Here is a 23,504-nt window from a genome sequence, read left to right as displayed (position 1 = left end):
TCATAATAACTTTTTAATGGGCCACTTGAATGCATGTGTAGATAGTTGTGGAATTCACTTTTATCTTGGTTAATGTTTTAGCTTAATGGAACTAAATATATTTTAATGTGCATGTGGTGATATTTTTACTTTTAATAAAATATCACTACCATAGCACTAAGTAATTCTAAGTTCAGAATAAAATAGTGAAACCTTACAAATCTCCCTAAGGTATTTGGTATTGGTAGAAAATCTCTCATGCTGCCCTTTGTGTCACACTGCACTGAGCCAGATACAAATAATGGTTTCTGTATGAAAATACTACAGTGCATGTAACATAATAAAAATAAATTTGAAAGCTATCAAGAGCAGAAAGTTAATGTGATATAACCTCTACTGTTAAATGTTGATAAATTCTCTAAGGTCAACAGTTATAGTAAGATTTAACTAGGTAGGAGCTGTAAAACCATGTTATAAAATAGAGAAAGGTTGAAAAAAGTCAGGAAAAAGAAGGTTAGAACAGATAAAGAACGACATGACTCATGTTACACAGACTATTGCACAAGCAATACTTATGCTGACATGGCATTCAGCATTTGAGGATAAAAGCAATTTCAGGGAGGGTGATCATGATCTACTGACCATTTCTGACTTGTGCCTTATCCTGACTGAAATCTGAATGGAAAACCAAGAGAATTTGTGAAGAAAGAGTAAGGTACACGCAAACTATCTCACATCTGCAACTATTACTGGGTCAGATTTTGCATCATATATCCTTCTCTTTTGTGTGATGACTGAATTCTTGCCAATTAAATATATTAGGCACACACACACACACATATATATATGATTATACACACGTGCATGTATGAGCATATATGTATGCATATATACCTCTTGCTTGTTTTGGGTCAGTAATTTTCATTATCTGCATATTTGAGGTAAAAAGTCTTCCTTAGCTTTCCAGAATAGCATGTTAGATTTGTTTGTCCATAACATTATTTAAATAAACTTTCTGTTCTATAAAAATGTGTTCCTATGGCACATTAAGCATCACTATTCGTGATTCTTATTGGTGCCTTATCTCCTGCAAAGAATATCAACTCCTTAAGGGTAAAAATAATGTCTGATCCAAAAAATGGCACATTACTCTCTGCCCTCATTACCTAGCATAGTATTTTGTGAACCAAAGGGAATTTAGAGATATTATTGAATAATGTTAGTTAATGCAGCTATAAGCCTGATTTTTTAAAAGTTAGATTACATAGAAATGTTGATGAATTCTAGGTTCAAATCTGGCCTCAGATACTTACCCACTGTATGACCCTGGACAAGTCACTTAACCCTTATTGCCTAGCCCTTATCAGTCTTCTGCCTTGGAACCAATACACAGTATTGATTCCAAGATGGAAGGTAAGAGTTTAAAAAAAATGTTGATCAAGTTTTACATTTTCTTCCTCCCCAGATGAGCAATAAACTTCAAGCTGCCAAATGACTCTAGTTATGTCCTGTAAAAAATAGACTCGAATACAGGACTACAATCCCCATGACCCTTTGCTCCACTTCCCCAGAATGCCTTGTAATCTCACCTGGGCCGAGATCGAGAAGGTATTTAAACTGATTCAAAGGCTTTTGAAGGGGTTGCACTCTTGGACTTCCGTTTTGGGGCAGGCCTGGTTTTTTTCATAATGTAGGTGAGGTTGTGTCTATGCCACTCTATGGCCTGGACACGTGTTTCTTACCCTGTATTTTCTTTAATCCTTAATCTTCAATAAACCTCTAAAAAAATATAATACTCCTTGCAGAGAGAAACTAATTTCTACCTGCCTCAGATGCCTCAGTCTCCCCTAAATTTTAATCTTTACAGTCCTCACATAGGAATAAACAGATAAAAGGCTAGAAAATATAATTTGCATGAATTGCTGCTCTGTGCCTAGAAAAAATAGCTAGTATGAACCTCCATATCTCTTTGAAAGGACATATTCCTATGCAATCTGCTGATAGTGACCTATGTTCTAGGAGTTAGATTTTGTATAATTGGTTTTTTATTAAAACAATTTCATATTGTGAATTTTAGATGTTCTCCACCCTTATTAGTTTTTAAAATCCTAGCAACCAGGAATGTATACACCCCTACTTAAGTATTAAGTGTTGAGGAGGATGGTCTATGACAGACATGTGCTAGCAAGTGACAAATCAGAAACAACTGACAGACTTCCTGGGCTGTCCTAAGTCAAACTTAAGCTACCATTGGTACATGTGAGACACAGGAAGTGATGTAAATTATGGTCTATATATTTCACGTCACTTCTCTCTGGACTCTCTCGCGGAGACATGGCTCTCTCTCTCTCTGGCTCGTGTGGCTTGTGGCAGTGTGCTGGGTGGCTTGGTGGCTTGGGGGTGGCTTGCCGGTGAGGTGACTGGAGAATCTCTGTAGCATGGTTAGGTGAGGCATCTTCCTTGAGGGACCCGAGTGAGTGGTTAGACTGATTCCTCCTTTCCTTTACCTCCTAAAGCACTATCCTCTTAGAAGGCCCCTCATCTTGGAGTAGACCTCATGGCTGGAAGCCAAGCTAGTTTTAATCTTCTGAGGAGGCCTTGTGGCTGAGTTCTCTGAACTTCCCTTGGCTTAGGCTAGGTCAGAGAAAACGTATACCCTTTTTCTCTCTCTTCTTCTTCTTAATTCCTTTCCTCTATTTTAAACCACCATAAAAATCCCAAACTGACTTGAGCATTTTATTGGGATTGAATTAATCCCTAGAGACCACTAGTATAATATATTCAGTCAAAAACCCCTAATTTTACCCCTAACAGTCTGACTAATCCATGAAGTTTGTGACCAGGACCCTCAAATTTCTGTGAAACTTTTCTTTCCTCTTTCTCTCTTTAATACCTCCTCAAGTCAGTCTTTTAAGCATCTAAATCAGCAGTTCAAAACACAGCTGTGAGATCAGGTGAGTATAAAACATTTTTTTTCTTTTTTCTCCTTAATTTGAATTGAACACATCTGTTTTTTAACCTTAAGCAGCAGGACCCTGAAGTCTTAGCCAAGGAAGCTGTTTCTGAATCTCCCTTCCCTTAGGGAACAAACAACCCAATTATCTAACCCTCACTGACAATACTAGCTGGCTAGATTACTCTTAACAAGTGGTAAGAAAGACATGGAGAAATTCCTGCTCCTGGAGCTCTACTTAACTTTTCCCCCCTTTTTTTCCAACCCCCATGTGTCTCTAGTTTTGAAATTAAGTGAGAAGTAAAAAAAAAAAACCTGCTAAGGCCAGCTAGGAAAAGTGGAGGCTTTGCTCGAAGAGAAAAAGGTTTTACCCTAAAGGAGAAGGAGAGGAGGCCTTAGCCTTAGGCAAAAGGCTTTGTTTTCTGTCTCCTTTTGACCTAGAGGACTTGATTGGATCAAAAGGCTCTTAAAAATACCCTACACCCAAATCTTTTGTTTTTCACTCCCTGACTTTAACCTCTAGCCAGTATTGACACCTACTGAGTAAAACCAAATTTATAAATACTTAAATATATATATATATATATATATATATATATATATAAATGAATACTACATTCTATGAAATTTTCATGGCATTTGAAATATTATGGACATTAGAGGTTTAAGAATGCCACACAATTCTTATGTTCTTAGGTCATTTAATTTTTATGTTCCTAAATATTGTGATGAGAAATGCTACCTTGAAAAATTTTGAAGCTAAAATTCAGGAAAACATACAAAACCAATTGGATAAATACTTCTCACAGGGTCAAATGGCAAATGCTGACCCCACACAAAACATGTATGACCCTTACAAACCTGCTTCTGAACCTCTAAATGAGGAAATTCCTTCCCCCAAAATAGAGATGGAAAACACCTCTCCTATAGCTCAGCTGTTGGACTGCTTCTCTTGTGGTCTGCAAATCTTGGCTAAACTTACTTCCCAAGACCCTTCTCCTGAAATCCAAACTTTTGAAATCCCAATTTCTCCTGTTCCTTTTTCCACCCCAAACCCAATTCCAGCCCCAAGGAAATCTCATCCTTCTAAAGAAACTCTTTCTAGTCAAACTGACTCACAGGCATCAAATTCAACTAGGGGTCTTTTTCCTCAAAGAGAGGTACCTGAAATGGGATGCAGTGACTGTAAGGCACAATATACCGTTTACTCCCCAAGAAATAAATGAATTAACAGGAAATGTTCCCACATATGAACAAGATCCCTTCATGGTAATGAAAAAGATGACAGAAATATTTTTTCAGTATAATCCATCTTACAAAGATGTTGAAAACTTGTTCCAGGCTTCTTTAACTGAACGTGAGAAAAATAAAATAATTTCTCATGTCAATAACAACTCTGAGGATTATTTATAACTATATCATTGTAGGGAGGCCATTCTAACTGCTTTGAGAGAGTGTGCTGACAGCACAGATAAATGGATGGGATATGAAAAAAATAAGCAAAATGAGGAAGAGACACCCTCCAGATTCATGGACAGAATAATTGAGTTTGGGGGTCTATACCTAGATTTTGACTTTTCTAAAGAAAATTGAGTAAGACAAATTAGAAGGAACTTTGTCATTAACTCTTGCAAAGTAATCAGGGATTATTTTAGAACTCATTGCCCATGGTGGTCTGGAATGGATCTTAATGAATTAAGAAAAACTGCTCTATATTTTTCAAAAGGAAACAAAGAAAAAGAGGAAGAGACTAATGATCTCATCGAGAAAATAGAGAAACAATTGAAATATTTAATAGATAAGATTGCTAAACTGGGAAAAGGGCATGATACTGAACGAATTTCATGTGCCCATCTCCAAGAATCTAACTATTGATCCATTACCTGTGAATTCTGTGAGAAGGGCCACAGAATGTTAGAGTGTAGAACTTTATTCAAGGCAATCAGAAATAATATGCAGTTTAATAACAACTACAGAGATAATAATTATAGAAATAACTATAAAAATGATAATAGAAACCACAATTTTAGGAAAAATAACTATAGGAATAGAAATTGGGGAAATGATAACTCAAACCAAATGACTCCACAACAATATAACTTAAGTTTCCTTTCCACAGTGGTCGTCCAATAAAACTGATATTTTGGGTTAAATTACCCTTAATGATGATCTAGACAAGATAACTATTTTCAAATATTTAAAGGACAGTCAAGTTGAAGAGAGATGTGATTCATTCTGCTTCTACCCAGAGCTCAGAACTTGAAACAATTGAAATTCAACAGCAATCATTAAACTTCTACTATGTGTAACATACTGGGATGATACAGAAAAGCAAAAGTAAAATGGAAGTCCTTGTCCCCCAAGAAATTTTCAGGTCATTGGGTTTGGTCCTAAAGAGTATAACAATACAAATACACACACACACACACACACACACATATGTCTTTTTACATGAGAGTGGTAAATTGTACTTACAGAGAAGATACAAAAATAGTTAAATTGGCTTAAAGAGGAAACTACTAAAAATCCTTTTTGATGGTCACCTGCTCAGATCAAAGTTTTAGGAAAATCAATTTAATATTCATATTCAAGATGAGAAAGAAGAGACTTAAGTCATGTCTGCTGACCAATTAGTAGACTATTACAGTCCAGATAAAAGATCATTAATTCAACAAACATTCATCAATCATTAACTACATGTTAGACAAGTGACAAATGCTAGAACTGCAAAGACAAAAACAAATCACTGCCTAAGCTCAAGGAAGTCAAATTCAACTGAGGGTGTGAGTATTGGAAGAAGGATGATAAGTAACCAGGAATATTGCAAGTTCAGGCTGGACTAAGTGCCTTTTGAGGTTCCTTTTATGTCTGAAATTCTTTGGTCTATAGCAAATAAATTAATCAAATAATTGACAAATCTAAGTGGGATGCTTATTTAGATACACAGCCCAGCCAGACCATTTTGCACTGCTCCTTTCTTAGAAGATTTTGGTAGATCAAAGATGATTCAATACAAGTTTATTTATGAAGGGTCTAAGAGCAAAGTATTATGCTAGTTAAAGGGAGAAAAAAAGGAAAAAAAATAGTCCCTTTTGTAAGCTTATCATCAGTGTATTTTTCTGTAAGACTACCACAAAATAATTGTAACCTAATATAGTCATGGCACAGAAAATAGAGTGAAATTTATTTTAATCAAATTATTATCTTTGTCTTTTAGAATATCTTCGCAAAGTCTAGTCATATTCAGATATAATAGTTGAAAAATCAGAAATTTTATATGGTAAAATTCATGTCTTAACCTTTTTCTCCAACAACTGCTGATGTAGGAAACTAGTACAGAATTTTTGCATATAAATTTTTAAATAATTTGTGCCTGCTATATCCTTATAATCCTGACACTAGGCATTGGAATAATTTTTAAGGGTATCTATGCTTTGTTTAACACAGGATATATTATTTGTGTCTTAATAAAAATAACTGGGGAAAGACCAAAACTCAGTTATTTCTAAGACTTACTTATTTGTCCCAGAGGCTATGTTAATGCATTCCTCCTTTAAAAATCATCCTGTTTGTTTATACTGAATGTAGTACTTGAGGAGCCCAAAGAAGGAACATTTATAGCAGTTCTTTGTGGTGGTAAAGCATTGGAAATTGAAGGGATGTGCATCATTTGGGGAATGTCTGAACAAATTGTGGTATATGTTGTTGTGGGAATATTCTTATTCTATAAGAAACAATAAGCAGTATGACTTCAGAAAAATCTGAAAAGACCTAGTTGAACTGATAGAAAGCAAAATAAGCAAAACTGGGAGAACACTGTACACAGTAACGGTAATACTATACAATGATCAGCTATGAAAGACAGCTACTTTGAATAATACAATGATCTAGGACAATTCTGAAGTATCTATAACAAAGAATACTAGCTACCTCCAGAGGAAAACTGCTAATGCAGGTCATAGCATACCATCTTTTATATTAGTTTATTTGTGGTTTTATTTGGGGGGGGTTGGTTTTATAAGAATATTCTCCTGCAATGAGAAATATGGAAGTATGTTTTTTGGAAGTATGTTTTGCATGGTAATACATGTATAATCCTTATCAAATTACTTACCATCTCCAAGAGGGGGGAGGACAGAGAAGGACAGAGACAATTTGGATATGATAATTTTGGAAAATGTGTTGAAAATTCATATATGTAATTGGAAAAACAAAATATCATTGAATATAAATAAATATCAATAAAAATATTTTTAAACTAAGTTGAGACCATCAAGTCAGAAAGAGTGTATTACTTTTCAACAAAAAGTGAACATTCTCCATACACCAATACCTATTACAAAATATTTATGGGTAAAAGGAGAGTTAAAAGAAAAAGAAAAAAAAAGATGTGGTGGCAGCTACATGGCTCAGTGGATTGAGAACTACAGGTAGAGACTACAGGTCCTGGGTTCAAATTTGAATTCAAACACGTCAAGCTGTGTGACCCTGGGCAAGTCACTTAACCCCCTTGCCTAGCTTTTAACACTCTCTTACCCTGGAACCAATACCAGCCTTGATTATAAGATGGAAGGTATGGGTATATTTTAAAAATATATACAAATTAAGTTTATAAGTACTTCTTAGATAAAACAGTATCAAAATTTAAGGAAAAACTAAAAATGTGTAAATCATTTGACTCTACATTAGTTATAAACAAATCTAAAATGTGTTGTTTACCTAAGTGATTCGCATAAATGAAAATGCAGAGCCATTCTGTACAATGCCTTTTCTAAAAATGTAGATATTTTCTTTTATATATTTCTCATATATATGTGTATTTCATATTTTCACTGCTAGCTTTAGGTTAGATTTAAATATAAAACTCTATATTTTATTTTCCTGTATACTGGAATATACTTATAAAAGTGACAAATTGATATAACACTAACACTTTGAAAAGTACTTTATGCAGTCCACAATAGGATTTCTAGATAATGAACATTAATAAAAAGGCACTTAGATAGATTTGGATTAGTGAAAGGTACATATGTTATCTGCACAATGGAACTGCCTTTATTCTTTTTCCTATATCCTCAAAAAACAGATGGATATAAGAGCCTTTCAGCCCCATCCAGGAACTGGTCATTTATTACTATGAGAATGAGAACAAGTGACAGTTCTGGGTGATGTCCAATAGTATCATCCTAGAAAACTCAGCACTTCTACTAACTGGGATGGGTCCCTAGAAGAGTTTGGAAAACATAGGCAATTTCCCATTGTGGCAAAGGATAGGAAAAGGTAAGGCACTATATAGAACTTAATTTTTGGCTCTATCTTACTATTACCAAGGAATTTTTCTCACTGGGGTATATAACTGTCCAGAAAGTTCTTTACCAATGCAGCACTAAACTATATATGACTAGAAAGATAAATCCTATGGAATTGTCTGAGAGTTTGAGAACTTAAAATGACTTCCTCGGGATCTCATAAATAGTCAAGATGAAAAGAAGAAAGTCAAAAAAGGCTTTTTTAACTTACTCTATCCATAATCCAATATTCTCTCTCTATTCTAAACCCTAAACTGACAAAATTGTTCACTGTGCTCCTCCTTTGCATACATATATGGTCAATACAGCTTTTTAAAAAATGGAAAGATGGTTTTTTTGAGGTACATTTTCTGAAGGTCCATAATAAATGTAAAATGTTAGTCTAATACAGAAACCCCTATGCAACCTCACTTTTTTCCTCATTATTCAAAATGATTTTAATACCAAAGGACATGCCCTCTTTCCTCTTTCTACCCCTTTTTTCTGAACCACTCTTTCTCAATTTTTATAAACTACTTTTTCTTTTTTATTAACTATCAAGGTATTGTACCTAAAATGCTTCTCTTACAGGACACTATCTTCACTGTCCACTAACTCGATAACTGCTAACTTTCTACATAATGGCAACTCAGAGGGACAAGGTTGTTCCCTTGGACTCTTTGATGACTAATCCATGTCTATTTGCAGTCAATATGCAACGCAACATTTTTTTCTTCAAATTTTAGACTCTCTAGAAAGAAGTCCAAGTTGTATATGGAGGCAGTCAAGTAAAGCCTATACATGAGGTCCAACCATTTCTCTTAAACCTTTGGCTTCGTTTCAAGTGAAATGACATTCAAATTTGCAATATAGTTGATGAGCCTACTCCTACTGTGTTCTACAGTATCTACAGGATCTCAGCAGAAAAGTAGAATTATTCTCTGGAAGTTACCAAGTTATTATTACTTAATCACTTCTAAGTATTATAGGCTATGCAAGAAAGACTTACAGTACCTATCATGTTGAAGTTATAAAATACCCACATACTTTCTATTTTGAAATATTAATTATATAAAATTTTTGTCAAGATACCTTTTTCAATTTGATGACCCCTTCTTGTGTATCCTCATCTGTCACAATGTCAAATAAATTTCCCCCATCTCCTGGAACAATGTTGTATTCGATTTCTGCATTTTTCCCAAAATCTGGGTCCACAGCTCTGATTCTTCCAATGGCTGAGCCAACTAGAGAAGACTCTGGTACTTTTAGATGAAAGATACCTGATAAATGTACAGAGTAATTCAAGTTAGAAAGAACAAAGTAATAGATTCTATAGTAAGAATATCAGACTCTAAATGTAAGCTTGTAGGAAATAAATCAAGATGAGAAAATGTCAGCATTCCTGAAATGACAGATATCTACAAGGGGTAATCAAGAGGAAAAGACATTTTGCTGGCATTGCAAAGATTATCATAAGTCTAAGGACTTGTCTATTTCTATAACTCCTTCTCTTGAATTCCCAAGAGGTGGCATTAGATACCAACCAAGCATTTAAAAGTGAAATCAATTTGAACAAATATTGTCTATGCTTCATTGCATGCAGGTGCCCCAATCACTCAGTTAATTAGCATTTATTAGGCATCTACCAAGTGCCCTGGCATGCAGAAGTATGAACAAGGTACCTTGGAGAACCCTGTCTAAAAAATATGGACAGCAGGTGCAGGAAATGTCTAAAGGCTGGGGTGTCATATGGAGGTCAGTTCTTTAGAGCATCTGTGCCTATACTCAGAAAGACATGCAAATGTTGCTCCCTTCTACATCATCAAAAAAGTTTGTTTTGTCTTTTGATGCCTCTTTCTTTCAAATACTGTGCTCTAGTGAGAGGAGTTTGAGGAAAGCCACTTAAGATAAAAAGAGTATATTTATTGGAAACACTTTTTACTAAGGTTTAAATTTATAATTGTTGGTTCAAATTTGCATTCTGCCATCGAAATGGAATAAAAATTTCCTTAATAGCTTTTCTGAATGTTCAGGGATTGCAATGGTCAACTGTGGACACAAGGTGGCGCTCCAACAGAGCTAGAGAGTTAGGTTGCTAAAAAAATTGCAGTAGAACCATCACCAAGTACCACATAATCTTTGGGTATTAACAAAACATACAACTTTATAATGACTTCAGAACTCAATAAAAGAAATATTATTTGCGTGATTTTCTATGGAAAGACATAATTTGCCTTGATAAATTGCCCTCCCCCCCCCATCCACACAATCTAAATTAAAGAATGTGATCGAAGCAAAGCAAAACAGTTTCATATATTCTGTCAAACCCTCTGCAAAATTTCAATTTATTGCTATTGGTCGGTGGATAGGGAAAAAACAAAACAACACAAACTCATGTAAACATTTTTTTTAATGAGAATAGAACACCTTGAACACCTATACAACATTTTCATGAATCTTACCTTCAGAAACTCCACTAGAATCATGTTATAGATCAAGAATTACCAGACTTAATAAGCTACCTGTTGCCTGGTGGGAAAACTAGACCCTGAGTCCAATTCATTTACTTGTGAGTCCGTACCAGGAGAAAACTACTAGATGGCGCCATACTGCATAGAGTCCAGTCCCTGAAGTCAGATCCATAAGTCTTTTGGAGTTCAAAGCCACTTATTGGGAGTGTGACCCCAGGGCAAGTTACTTGAGCCTATTTGCCTCAGTTTCATCATCTGTAAAATGAACTGGATCTTTCTAATAGCAAACTACTTCAGTATCTTTGCCAGAAAAAAAACCTCAAATAAGATCATGAAGAGTTAAGACACAACTAAAAATAACTGACTGGCTCTGCCTGGAGTCTCCATATCTTGACAAGGGCCAACCTGACTGCTCACTCTCTACTAGAACTTACTCTCCAGTTGGCCAAAGGCCAAATTAGCTACCAAGCCCCCTGGGGATTAGTAATGAACAGCCTGAACTCCTATGATTAGCATACATCAATCTTACCATATATCCTCTTTCTAGTGATTCTAACCTTACCTCCCTCCCTATCATTGCATAAACCCTGATCCCTATCCCTTTTTGTCTGGCTCCCAATCTCCTCTCTATCAATACCTCCCAACAACATTCTATTCAAGATCTAAGTTTCCATTGTGCTCTTTGGAATGCCAGCCCTATAGGCATCAAAACTGCTATCATCTTAAAATATTTTCCCCCCACTCCAGGTACTTGTTCTCAAAGAGCCGATTTCCCGTCCTGATGACACAGTAGCCCTGGCCACTTTTTCCAGCTGATCTTTCACTCTCATACTACTCTTTGGTAGTAGTGAGGAACTTAGTTTTTCCAAACTGTTTCTTCCCTCCTCAAATCTCCTCTTGCTCTCCCTATACTCTCTCAGTTAAGAATCTTGCTTCATATTTCAATTTTAAAAGTTTGGTCATTTGCTGAGAGCTCATCTTAAATCAGTCATATATCTTCCTCTACTATGTCCCACATCCTTATTTCACATGAAAGGAAGGGTCTCCTTGCCATGGAATATACCTCTACAAATAGTCTTGTCCATTGTGTCTTCTTTAACAGATTAACCTATTATCTTTCTTCTAATGTTAATTTTCTATCTTTCCTTGCCTACTGGTTGTATCCCCACTATCTAGGGGAAAAATGCCCATTTTTCTCTCTTTTCATTAAAAAAAAAGCCATCCATTCACACTAGCTATTGCCCTATATACTCCTTCCCTTTAGCTGCTAAACTCCTTGAGAAAGACTTCTACAGTCAAATCCTTCACTTCCTTTCTTCTCATTCTCTTCTTAACACTAAGTATTCTGGCTTTTTATCTCATCTTCAACTTAAACTGCTTTCTGAAATGTTTCCAATGAATTCTTAATAGCTAAATAGAATTGCTTTATCTCAGTCCTCATCCTTCTTGACTTGTTTGATCCCTTTTACAGTGAATTTTACCTTCATAGGATACATTCATCACCAGGTTTTCATGATGGTATTCTCTCCTGTTTCTCTTCCTACCTGTATATTCCTTCAAAGTCTCCTTTGATCACTTTTCATCCAAATTGTGCCTGTTAATCCTAAAGCTCTGTCTTGAGCCCTCTTCTTTTCTTACTCAATACTGTTTCATGTAGTGCTCTCATTAACTCCAAAGAATTCAATTGTCATCTCTGTTCAGATGATTTACAGATCTCTTTATCCTTACCTTCACTCCTAACCTCCATTCTTACATCTCCAATTATCTATTGGACATCTTGAACTGGATGTCTCCATCACATATGGAATTCATTATATTTATCCACAAAGTGTCTTCTCTTTTTAATTTCCATAAGACTTTTTGAGGATAGCATCACCTTTCTAGTCAACTACACTCATAATACAGAGGTCATCCCCTCAAATATTCTCTCACACTTACATATCCAATCAATTGATGAATCCTGGAAAATTCTCTCTTAATGTGCTCATTCTCACCTTTCACTCTGCCACTTTCACTCTATCCTGGTATAGGCTACCATCAGCTTATGCCTAGATTATTGCAGTAACATTCTGGTTGGTCTCCTTGCTTCAAACATCTTTGTACTACAATCTATCCTCCACTAAGGTATCAAAGTGTTTTTTCCTTAGTACATGCCTCATCATTTAAGCTCACCAGTAAACTCCAGAGTTCCCTTTTAAATTTGGAATAAAAAAATAAAATACTCTCCCAACCTTTAAAACTCTTTATAACCTGGCCCTTTCCTACCTTCTTAGTTTTCTTATTCCCTATTCCCTTCCATATATGTTACAATTCATTGATACTAGCCTATTTGCTACTCCTTTCATTAGATAGTCTCAAATCTGTGCCTCTTTGCTACCTGATCCCCAAATTTGCAAGATTCTCCCTCCATTTGAGCCTCCTTGTTTCTTTTAGTGTCATATAAACCCCCAATTTTAGTAAAATGCCTTTGTCAATTCCTTTTAATGCTAGTGGTTTCCCTCTGAGGTTATTCCTATTTTATCCAGTATTTATCTTGTTTGAATATAATTATTTGCATGTTTTCTCCTGCATTAGATTATCAGTTCCTCAAGGAGGACAGTTGTTTTTGCCTTTCTTCAAAGCTTCACCACTAGTGTATTTCCTAACACAGAGGAAGGGCTTAATAAAGGTTTTATGACTTGAGCATTTTGTATCCTGTGACTAAAGAAATTTCCAGTCAGGTACATACTGGATGGTTAGATGCCTAAAACTGTACTCTAATGAATTGGGATGATTCTAGTTTCTAGGATTCAGGAATCTATAAGAATTGAAATAAGAATATTGTACTTCATAATCTTTCTAAAAATACCAGTCATGTGGAAGGATATATTATTTATTCTGAGAATCTTTAAGACCTTTCTAGAATTGGTATGGTGTCTTACTCTTACCCAAAACCAAAGCACACTGTTTAGGATTTTCATCATTAGGTAAGAACTAACAATTTATTATTCCAAAGTTCTTCCAGGATATCTAGTTTAATTTGGGACTGTACTAGTTATCTATCATGGAGCTCACCATTTTCTGAATAAAATATGTGAGAAAGTTGCAGGGGCTAATGAAATAGGCCTGGGCTCCAGAGATGTGGCCTAAGAACACATTTGTCTGGGACTCTTCTTTGTCATGGAAACCAATATTTTGTAATACTTTCATCTGTTCCCACTAATATCTCAAGGAGTTATGTGGTGTATCATTATTTATTCAACTACTTTTTTTAGAATTGAACTTTTGAAATATTATTTCTAAACCTGGAAATAGCTCTAGTACTAGCTCTGGAAAAGCACAATAAGTCATCAGTTATAAAAATTCTTTGTGAGGTTTCTGTTTTTAGCAATTTTTATGTAATACATTATACTTATATTAGTGTCTTACACTCTGCTGCAGACTCATGTGACCTCTTCAGTATGGGACTCTCTCTTTATTGTTGGAGATGAAAGCCCTGAGAAGTTTAGTTGGTAAGAGGAGAGAGCTAAAGCTTTTGCCAATCCCCTTTGAGTCTCCTTTGGAAGGATTCATCAAACTACAATCCCCCTTGTGGAATTCTTAGAGCCATTCTCCTTTGGGATTGGTCAAACTTCAAGTCTTTTTCAAGCATCGAAACTCTTTGGGTTCTCTTGGATTCAAGCTTTGAAAACACCTAAGCAATCAGAAGTTAGATGGAAACTGATTATATACCTCAAACTATTAATATTTAAGGGAGTAAATACATATATCTAATATGTATATATATATCTACTGTAGCAGTCCACCCCTAGCTATGGGCAAAGGAAACAGTTGGTGTGTACAGATTGTCTTAGAAGAGAGCATGCTCAGTCTTGAGCATGCTCAGTATTGCACGTGGCTGGGAAAGCTCTGACCCTTGACCCCAGCTTCTCCCAGGTTAGGCGGGAACACAGGTTTCTTTGTGCTCACCTGGTTAAGAGAAACCACACCCATACCTTGTCATTAACCAATGATGATCATCCCTGTGTACTGTGTATATTTGCATATCAAAGAGATTAAATACAGCTGCAGCAAGCTCCACCTCACTCTCTTCTGCTCTTCCTCCCTTCCAGCCCACACTGATGCCTGTCCTTGCTGGAGCCCGGCCAGGCTCCATCTTTAATCTTTCTCTATCATCTCTCCAACCTGTGTGGTATTAAATGGGATCTCTAGACTGGTATAAGCCTTCAGAATAGTCCATTGATCTGAGCTTGGCTGTGGCTCATTGACAATTAATAAGGCATGCATTTGTGACTCATTCCTGCCACCTCATATCTCTAATTCGACTCCGTCATCCCCCTCGTGGTATCTAAAACTTCTATCCTTTATCTTCCTACCTTAAAGCTTCTCTCTCCCCTCTGAGGAAGCTTTATCTACATACTTCTAATTTGGTGGCCCCATTCTCTGAAGAGGGAAGAGTGACCTATCACCCCAATTATTTCTTGCTCCCTCCTGGAAAGAATAAATCTCCCTTATAGAAGGGTAGGGTGGAAGAGCCTACAGGTATCTATTCTGCCTCCATTTAAGTCATACAAGGACAGAATCCTCATTACTTGTGTAGCTTTACATGAGTTTTGCTACAAATATAAACTTCTTGAAAAACTGCTCCATTGCAATCCAATAAGCATGAGCTTACATGCATTGTGCTAGGCACTAGAGATACAAAGACAAAATGATAGGGAGGGGGTCAGAGGAAATTAATCCCTGCCCTCTAGAAGTATTGGGAGAAAGTATAGTAGGTAAACAGATAAGCATTTTCCAAATAATTTGAGCTGGAGAAAGTAGAGTCTACCATCTAAGGAAATGAATAAATAATGAAAAAGGATTAAACACAAGTGAAATTGCAAATACAAAAATGGGACAATCTCTGCTCTTGGGGTTAATATTCCAAAAGAGGAAACCTTGGACATGGTGGTAGTGAGGTGAATGATGACTAAGAAAGAAAGAAGTCTACAGCCAATTCTAAATTAGAAAAGACTTCTTATCTAAGATGGCTTGGGAAATAACCATTAAAGGAAGCTAGGTATTCCAAGGTGAAGAGGGAGTACTTTCTAGCTATGGATCATTTATTGTCTATGCAAAAGGCAGAGGCTGGAAATTGAGATTCTGAGAACAAATTGGGCATTTTAGCTAGAAAGTAGGGTGTGAGGAGGAGCAGTATGTTCAGGGAGCTTAGAAAGACTGGTTTTGTATCCCCTAAGCAATTAGCACTGTGCTCAACATATAACAAATGCTTAATAAATGCATTTTTTTAGGGGCAGCAAGGCGACTCAGAGGATAGAGAGCCAGGTCCAGTAGGACCTGGATTCAAATTTGGCCTCAGACACTTCGTGTTAACCTGGAGAAGTCACTTGACCCCAGTTGCTAAGTCCTTAATGCTCTTCCTTGGCACTGATATTTAGTATTGATTTTAAGACAGAATGTAAGGAGCTAAAATATTAAAATAAATAAATGCATCTCATTTTTAAAGTAACACTTTCTTACTTTCTTAAGTATTAGAAGACTAAGAGAAAAAAACAAACAATAGAAACCTCTGTCTCATAGAATAAGTTATCTGGGATGGTCATTTATACCATTATTTTAACCTGAAAGAGGTTGCTTAGATTCTTTTCCTACTGATTTCTCTGCTTCCAAGGTGACAAGCTGACAGTATTTGTATTTAAAGAACAATTTATAAGGCCAACACAAAGAAATGTCAAGTCAGACTAACTCCAACCATTTCTTTGAAATACTTCAGTGACAGATTAAAGAAGAATTTTCAAAGTTGTAAGCATAAGGTATACCCACAAATCCCATTACAGGCTAATAAGACTCAGCGACTTCCTTTAGGGTTGAGTGACTTACACTGTCCACCAAAGTTTGACTCTGAAACGCCCCAATGCCAGGTCCCAAAGAAACATTTATAGCTAACATGTCTGAAACAGGGCTTCCCAATTTATTTCTTTGGTGAGTTTAGGTTGCAGCCGACATAAAACACAGATATACATAGCACTGGATTTTCTGTTCTTTTCAGGACAGATATATTTTGTTAGCAAGGTGCAAGGCACTCAGATTCATTAAGATGAGCATTTCTCAATAAAATATTGAAACTGGTTATAAAATCTACAGAACATGGAGCAAGTCAGAGAAACTATACATTACTCATGTCAGATTGTTTAGGTTATAGCAATTTATTTCCAATGACTTGGCGTTTTATCGTTCCTCGAAACTCAAAAGCAATAAAACTCGGGGTCATTCAGATTAATTCAAAACTGAAGTAATATCCAGCTCTGCCTTGGACTGATCTTTTATGATGCACTAAGTAATTACATTGCCAGCAATTGCAAAGGTTTACCTTTGATGCCTATGAAACATCTTAATGGTGTACCCTGTATAATACAGATTAAAAAATAAAACAGATGACAAGAAATCATATAGATGTATAAGAAAATACAGAGAAGGGAGATGATTGGTGGTTATAGAAAATGGTTTTATTTTGTTGTTGCTTTCACAGAGTAGAAAACTGCAAAATCATTAGGACAAGTAGAAGCTAAAGATTAGTGAAAGTTTTTGAGCCTACTGTTTGTTTTGGAATATAGCTAATTGATCCTAGGGCAACTGTCATTGTCAGGCTATATCCTTAAAAGTATGGTATTTGTACAGACATATTCTTTATAAGTGAGATTGATATTTTAAATGGACTAATTTTGAAAAAAATGTAACTCAATAGCTATTTATGAAATGTTATCAAATGAATATGATTAATAATAAGAAACAGATCCTATATAGATAAGATAATAATGCTATTTAGCCTAACTTTGCTTTAAATCAGCAAGCAAAGCTATGTTACAAAGATGAAACTCATCTACACATTCAACACTTGATATGCTAATTAATCCTCCAGCAAAATCCCACTTCAGTTCTTCTCTGTAGGGAAGAAATGAGAGCCAGGGCAAGTCAGAATGGAAGGTCTTTGAATGAGGCTCCAGGAATTTCATAAACATGTTGTCTCAGAGCTGAGTCCTTGGAAAATTCAGAGACTTAACTGTTCTAAAAGAAAGACTCAAAACCAGGCAATGAACATTTCTGGCCATGGCAACTCATGAAACCTTCCACTGAGCATCAGGATGTTTAAAATGTGCATCAGTTAGCATATTATGGGCCCAGATGAAATCATATGTTCTTTAAAATATTCAAATATAAATATTAATCGATCTTTGGAAGGTAAAGCTGGATATTACTATTTTCATAGGCTAAAAAATGTATCTTAGAAAAATTATTGAGCAGGATCTTTTTTTGAGGAAAAGCTATTATTTTGTATTTGGAATTTAGTGGGAGAAGAAGACAATGAAATCCCTGTTTAACTGAATGGAATTTTAACCTTAGCATTTTTTATGATGTATTTACCAGCCAAGCCATCTAGATGGAAAATAAGACTATAGCATGATTTAAACATTTTTAATTCCACAAACTTATACTAGGGCACATATAATGACTTAAAAAAATTAAAGTACAAAAGAAAATCACCATGCAATTCAATTTTTCCTTTTCCTTAAATTGGAATAATGTGGAAACTGAAGGCCTAATGTTTCTTTTTTTCCCCAAAAATCAAAGTTGACTTCCTTGTAGAGTTAATAATCAATATGTTAATAGTATTTCCCATGGGCGATCTATGTATATATGCATTAAAAAGTTTACCTTGGGAGTGGCAAAGGAAATCTACCTTGGGTGAAACAAAGAGGGGCCCAAATAACAGATTTGGAAACTTCAAATCTCGCTTAAAGTTTTTTTGGGCACTTTTTGCAAGTTGTACTGTCAAAGAGTAAAAAGAATTGGTAGTTGAATAACTTATTCTGTACCTGATTTTTAAAAGGCTTGAAGCTATAGATATTTTCAATAAGCACAAATTAAGGCAAGGAGAACATACTCAACTTGGTACAAGCATTCTCATAACAAAGTTGGGCTTCTAGCAGAATTCCGGTCATGCATATTTAACACCTACATCAAACCTCACCTTACAGTGAGTCAGGACAAAAGAAAGATAATCTTGATGATTCCTACCATGTACCTGGGTCAAAAAATCTTTCCTGGAAGTAGGGAACATTTGGCATCCTAGAAAAAAATAATTTTCTTCATATAGTAAAGCTCTCCACTTCCAATAAGATTTTTGTGGCTTGAACAGGGCTTTATTAATTAATCATGCCAATGAATATTTATTGGGTATCCACGGAATGCTTTGCACAGTAATGGCATGAATTCTACAAAATACTGGTTAAAAACTTAACAAATCTTCATTTATTGTAACCAGCCAAGAATTCCCTTTCCAGTTTTGCTTTGTTATTATGAAGCATTGTATTCATTACCCAAATGTGGTCCTGTGCCTGAGGGGTAACCCACTCACAAGCCTGTGTTAACCTTTTTCCTGGGGTACCAGTGGGGTGGGGGAGGGTCACTTAGCAGAAATAAGCTATAAGATTCAAGGTAGAGATAATGGAACACAGGAATAAAACTGCCAACATTTTTTAACAAAAATGGCATTTTTCTTGATTTTAAGGGTTTTCATCACTTCAAGTCCCATTAGCAGTATGGTAATAATGTTTCTGGATCCCTTCTCAAAATATCTGAAATGTTTGAAATAAAATACATGTGATTATAAAGAAAATAAAGGCTAAGGAAAATAAAAGATGTAATCTGTATTTCCTATCTAACTTCACAGATCCCAGGAGATCTATCAACAGATGATTTAGAGGATCATGGACTCCAGGTTAGGAACTCTTTTCCATACAATCAATTCCCAATATAACAAAACAACAACAACAAAAAACTATTGATAGTTAAAAAACACCTCTCACATGCCCTTCCAAACCACTGCTGGAAACCATAATGTGTATGCTGAGGAAGGGAGAAAATGGGATTTTTAGAGAATGTTACAAAGTTCAAAAAGAGGACTGTAGAGAACTACAATCAAGTCAATCTTGGGTAAGAATGTTAGATAGAGTCTACCAAAAATTTATAAACATAGCCTAATTTTAAAAAATTTCCTCATTGCATCCTCTAAATTCTACTGATTACAGGATATGTTGAATTAATAAGCATCCTCTTTATTAAAATATTGCATATGTAGAGCAGAAGAGCCAATAAAAGGACAGGTCAGGACTTTTTCTGGCATAAGAAAAGTCAGAAGGTTGTAAAGAGAAGTTTGTGACTTGGGTGGGGAAGTGGGGGGAGCTATCCAGAATATGAACACATAGCATCAGCTTCATGGCAGGAGCAGCTTCAGGAGCTCTCAGCCTAGAGATAGTAAGGAGGTAGGAAATCTTGTCCAAAAGAGATCTCAGTGGACTCCTTACAGGCACTAGATACAGATGGCATCGATAGGCAGCTATATCACCCATAAACCAATACATAGTACTGATTATAAGATGGGAGGGAGGAAGGCAGGAAGGCAGGAAGGCAGGGAGGCAGGGAGGGAGGAAGGGAGGAAGGGAGGAAGGGAGGGAGGCAGGGAGGGAAGAAGGGAGGAAGGGAGGAAGGGAGGGAGGGAAGGAGGGAAGGAGGAAGGGAGGAAGGGAGGAAGGAAAATTAATTTAGATCTTGAATTGGACCTAAAGGTCACTAAGAACCTAAGAGGAAAAAGGACTGAAATAAGAGGTAGGAAGGGGAGAAAAGGGGATTATCATAACAAAGACCCATCTGACCTTGTTCTAGAGTTTGGCTTAAGGAAAGATAAAAAGGGTTTCCTACTCTTCTTTTCTAAACTGTTTGACCCCTTCAGAATTTGGCCAAATTATATTTTCAGTAACATTGATTATGGGCTAAGTAAGATTTTGCAAATAGTTTTTATGAGATAATACCTTCTAAGTTTCAAATAAACATTTTCCAAATACATTTTTGGAACATATTTCATTCACACAATGAAGTCTTAATATGCTAAATTATCATCATATATATATAATAGTTAATTATTCAGTTATACTTTAGATAACTCATCACCAAAAAGCAAACATGAAACAGGTTTTGGCAAGAGGTTTAAGTTCTTGACTTCATCAATATTTTTCCATTACTTATCCATTTTATGTTATTTATAATTTTCCTTTAAAAGCCTCATTACATATTTAAAGGTTATTTAAGTTGTCTCTAATGAAATGTGATGGAGTGATAGCTCTGAATAGATTCATCCTTTCTCTCTAAAAAAAAAATACAGCATTTTACATTTTGTGGAAGCTTTCTTAGAAACTTCATTCAATGTATTTTGAACAAACCTAGAATGACAATCTTTGGGATGGAAAATGAAGCTTTGAAAATAAATCTTCTCTATCCATGGGGCCGCTTAGCAAATTTCTTTTGAATGGAAATGGAGCACTGCCAACTATGGGGGTGGAATTTAATCTGGAAATTTTCCACTTTTTTGAAGGCACATGCTTCATTACACCTTTCCCACCCTTGCACTCTCAGGACTTGTAATTATTCTAGTAATTCTAGTTTTTGATTTCTTATTTTGAATGCCTGTATACTTGTCATATATTCCTTAATATGAGTAAAATTATAAACAGCTATTTATGGAATAGTTGGGCATATTTCAGATATGTTTGTATCCATTTCAGGCAGATTAATGGGCTCATATTATTGTCACTTGTGCATTTGTATTAGAAGGGATCTTAAATATTGTCTATTACAGATTTATGATTTCTCTACAAGTAAGAAAAACTGAAGCCCACAGTGGTGGAGTGGTTACATGGTTAGTTTGTGACAGACCCCAAATTTGAACCCTATAACTTCCAATTCCTATTTCATTCTACTTGATTGTCTATATTAAAGAAAGTGATTAACAATTATTTGTTCATACTTTGCCCAAGAGCTCACAAACAATAAGTGGAAGAGACAAGATCTAAAGCCATGTTCTTTAATACCACCTCTCTTTCAACTAAACTACACTGATTAGCAAATATAGAGTAAAACTGGTTGGGGTTGGGGTAGGGAGGAGACGGCATAATGAGAAATCATCCTCATTTGCTGAGGGTAAGCTGGGAATTATAGAGTCGGTGAATGAACTCATTAAAGACTAGAAATTATCTTAGAGGTACCATAAGGCTGTGTGTATGTGTGTGAGTGTGTATTTGTATGTGTTTATAGTTCACATATAGGGACCAAAGAGGCATCAGATATTCTACTGGAAGAGAAAATTGTGGTGGGCTAAAAGTAATATAATTAGCTAAAAAGGACAGGGTATGGACCTATGATTTCATTTTTATAAGGAGTTGCTATATGAGGAAACATTTCTATCAATGAAGAAGGGAACCGTTTCTGACATTTATAATTTTAGAAAGCTCCCTGGAGCACTGAGAATTTAAGTGACTTATCTAGAAATACAGATATTAAAAGTCAAAAGCAGAACTTGAACCCAGGTGTTATGGATTTCAAAGTTAGATCTCTATCCACTGTGGTAGGATGTCTTTACAATTAGATAGAAATAATTCAAATATTAGATGCCAACTAATATTGGATTAGATGGATTTATTTCATTCATATTTTAATCACTCTATTCTAGGATATCCTTTCCTAATTTTTTCATATTATTTTCCTTTACACATGAAAAAAAAAAGCCCAAAAAACACCATTCATGTCTGAGGTGTATGGAAGCAGGGACTAGGGGAAAAAAAAGAGCAAGAGGAAAAATTGAGCATGTAGTTGTGATGGCAGTGGCAGAATAAGGAGGATTGGGCAGTAATTATGGATCAAATGCTGCAGGTCTCACCTCTCTCCATGGAGCCAAGCAGGGGAAGGAAGGATCAGGCAAGTCCAAGTAATGTGTTACTTCAGTGTGAGGTTCAGAGATCAGTGCAGGTAAAAGGTGAAAACCAAGAGACTAAATCAAAGCTCCCCTGAATCAGTTCCAAAGAGTCAGAAGCCTCAGGAAGCCTGAGGCCTAGATTTCTACTCTTAACAGAGACTCAGATTGTTTCCAGGCAGGGATGGTAACTAATGGGCAATGCAATTTAAAAGCTGCCCAGTGCGTTCAGCTGCTTCTAGCCTTGAGTATGGCTTTAGCCAAATCCTTTAGCCTATGCTCTTAAACCCCAAGTACTATAGAGCTGACTCTGTTGTCAGTGGTGAAAAATCTGAGCTCTGACACATTAGGTCCAAAGGTGTCAAACCCTGGTGAGTGGAGAAAATGAAATGAGGATGAAGGTCAAAGCAAGAATGTCTCCATGTCTCAATTTATTTTTCTGGAAAAAAATTGAAATATCTCTTAAATCCCTACCCATTCTATAACTATTATTCACGTGAGCAATTTATGTTTACCTCTGGGGTTTCAAGTTTGGAACTTGTTTTTCCTATTTGAGACAAGATTACATACTTTGGTTTCTTGTTCAATGAATTACCTCTATGTTCTCTTCTTGAACATAGTGCATTTACCCAGTCAGAAGTTAAAGAAAAAAGAGAGTCTAGATTTGAAAATTCTACATCAAATCAGTTATGTTATAGATTTCTCTATATTTTTAGCTGTTGCTGCTCTTCTCACTTGAAAGTAGGACAGCATCTCTCTTAGCTCTTAGGAGCTTATATCTATTTTTTTAGGTCAGTGCACAGGGAATTCTGTGTGTACCTAAGAAGGCATTAAGTACTATTCAAGTCTTGTGTCTACTTTTACTTCATTACGTTTTCAAATAACCAAAAATTATTTATTGAATAAGCATGTTACAAGTACAAATTGTTTTGCTTTCTTTTTAGACCCCTTCCCAGAGATCTCATCAGTTCTATTATCACTTTATAGCAGTGATTTCCAAACCCATGTATCCAATTTTTATATCATTC

The 23,504-nt window shown here is 35.7% G+C and overlaps 1 protein-coding gene across 2 annotated transcripts in view; it reads right to left on the bottom strand.

The window, feature by feature from the left end:
- CDH12 (cadherin 12) overlaps positions 1-23,504 on the bottom strand; it is a 1,480,679-nt gene that overhangs the window by 82,833 nt on the left and 1,374,342 nt on the right. For both annotated transcript variants that reach the window (XM_056824264.1, XM_007486837.3), the window contains one exon: positions 9,313-9,500. In XM_056824264.1, coding sequence (XP_056680242.1) covers positions 9,313-9,500 — 188 coding nt within the window. The remainder of the gene's footprint in view (positions 1-9,312; positions 9,501-23,504) is intronic.

This window comes from Monodelphis domestica, chromosome 3, assembly GCF_027887165.1.
Source record: "Monodelphis domestica isolate mMonDom1 chromosome 3, mMonDom1.pri, whole genome shotgun sequence".
Taxonomy (NCBI): Eukaryota; Metazoa; Chordata; class Mammalia; order Didelphimorphia; family Didelphidae; genus Monodelphis; species Monodelphis domestica.
The sequence above is the reverse complement of the archived record's forward strand: the minus strand, read 5'-3'. Positions and strand labels throughout refer to the sequence as shown.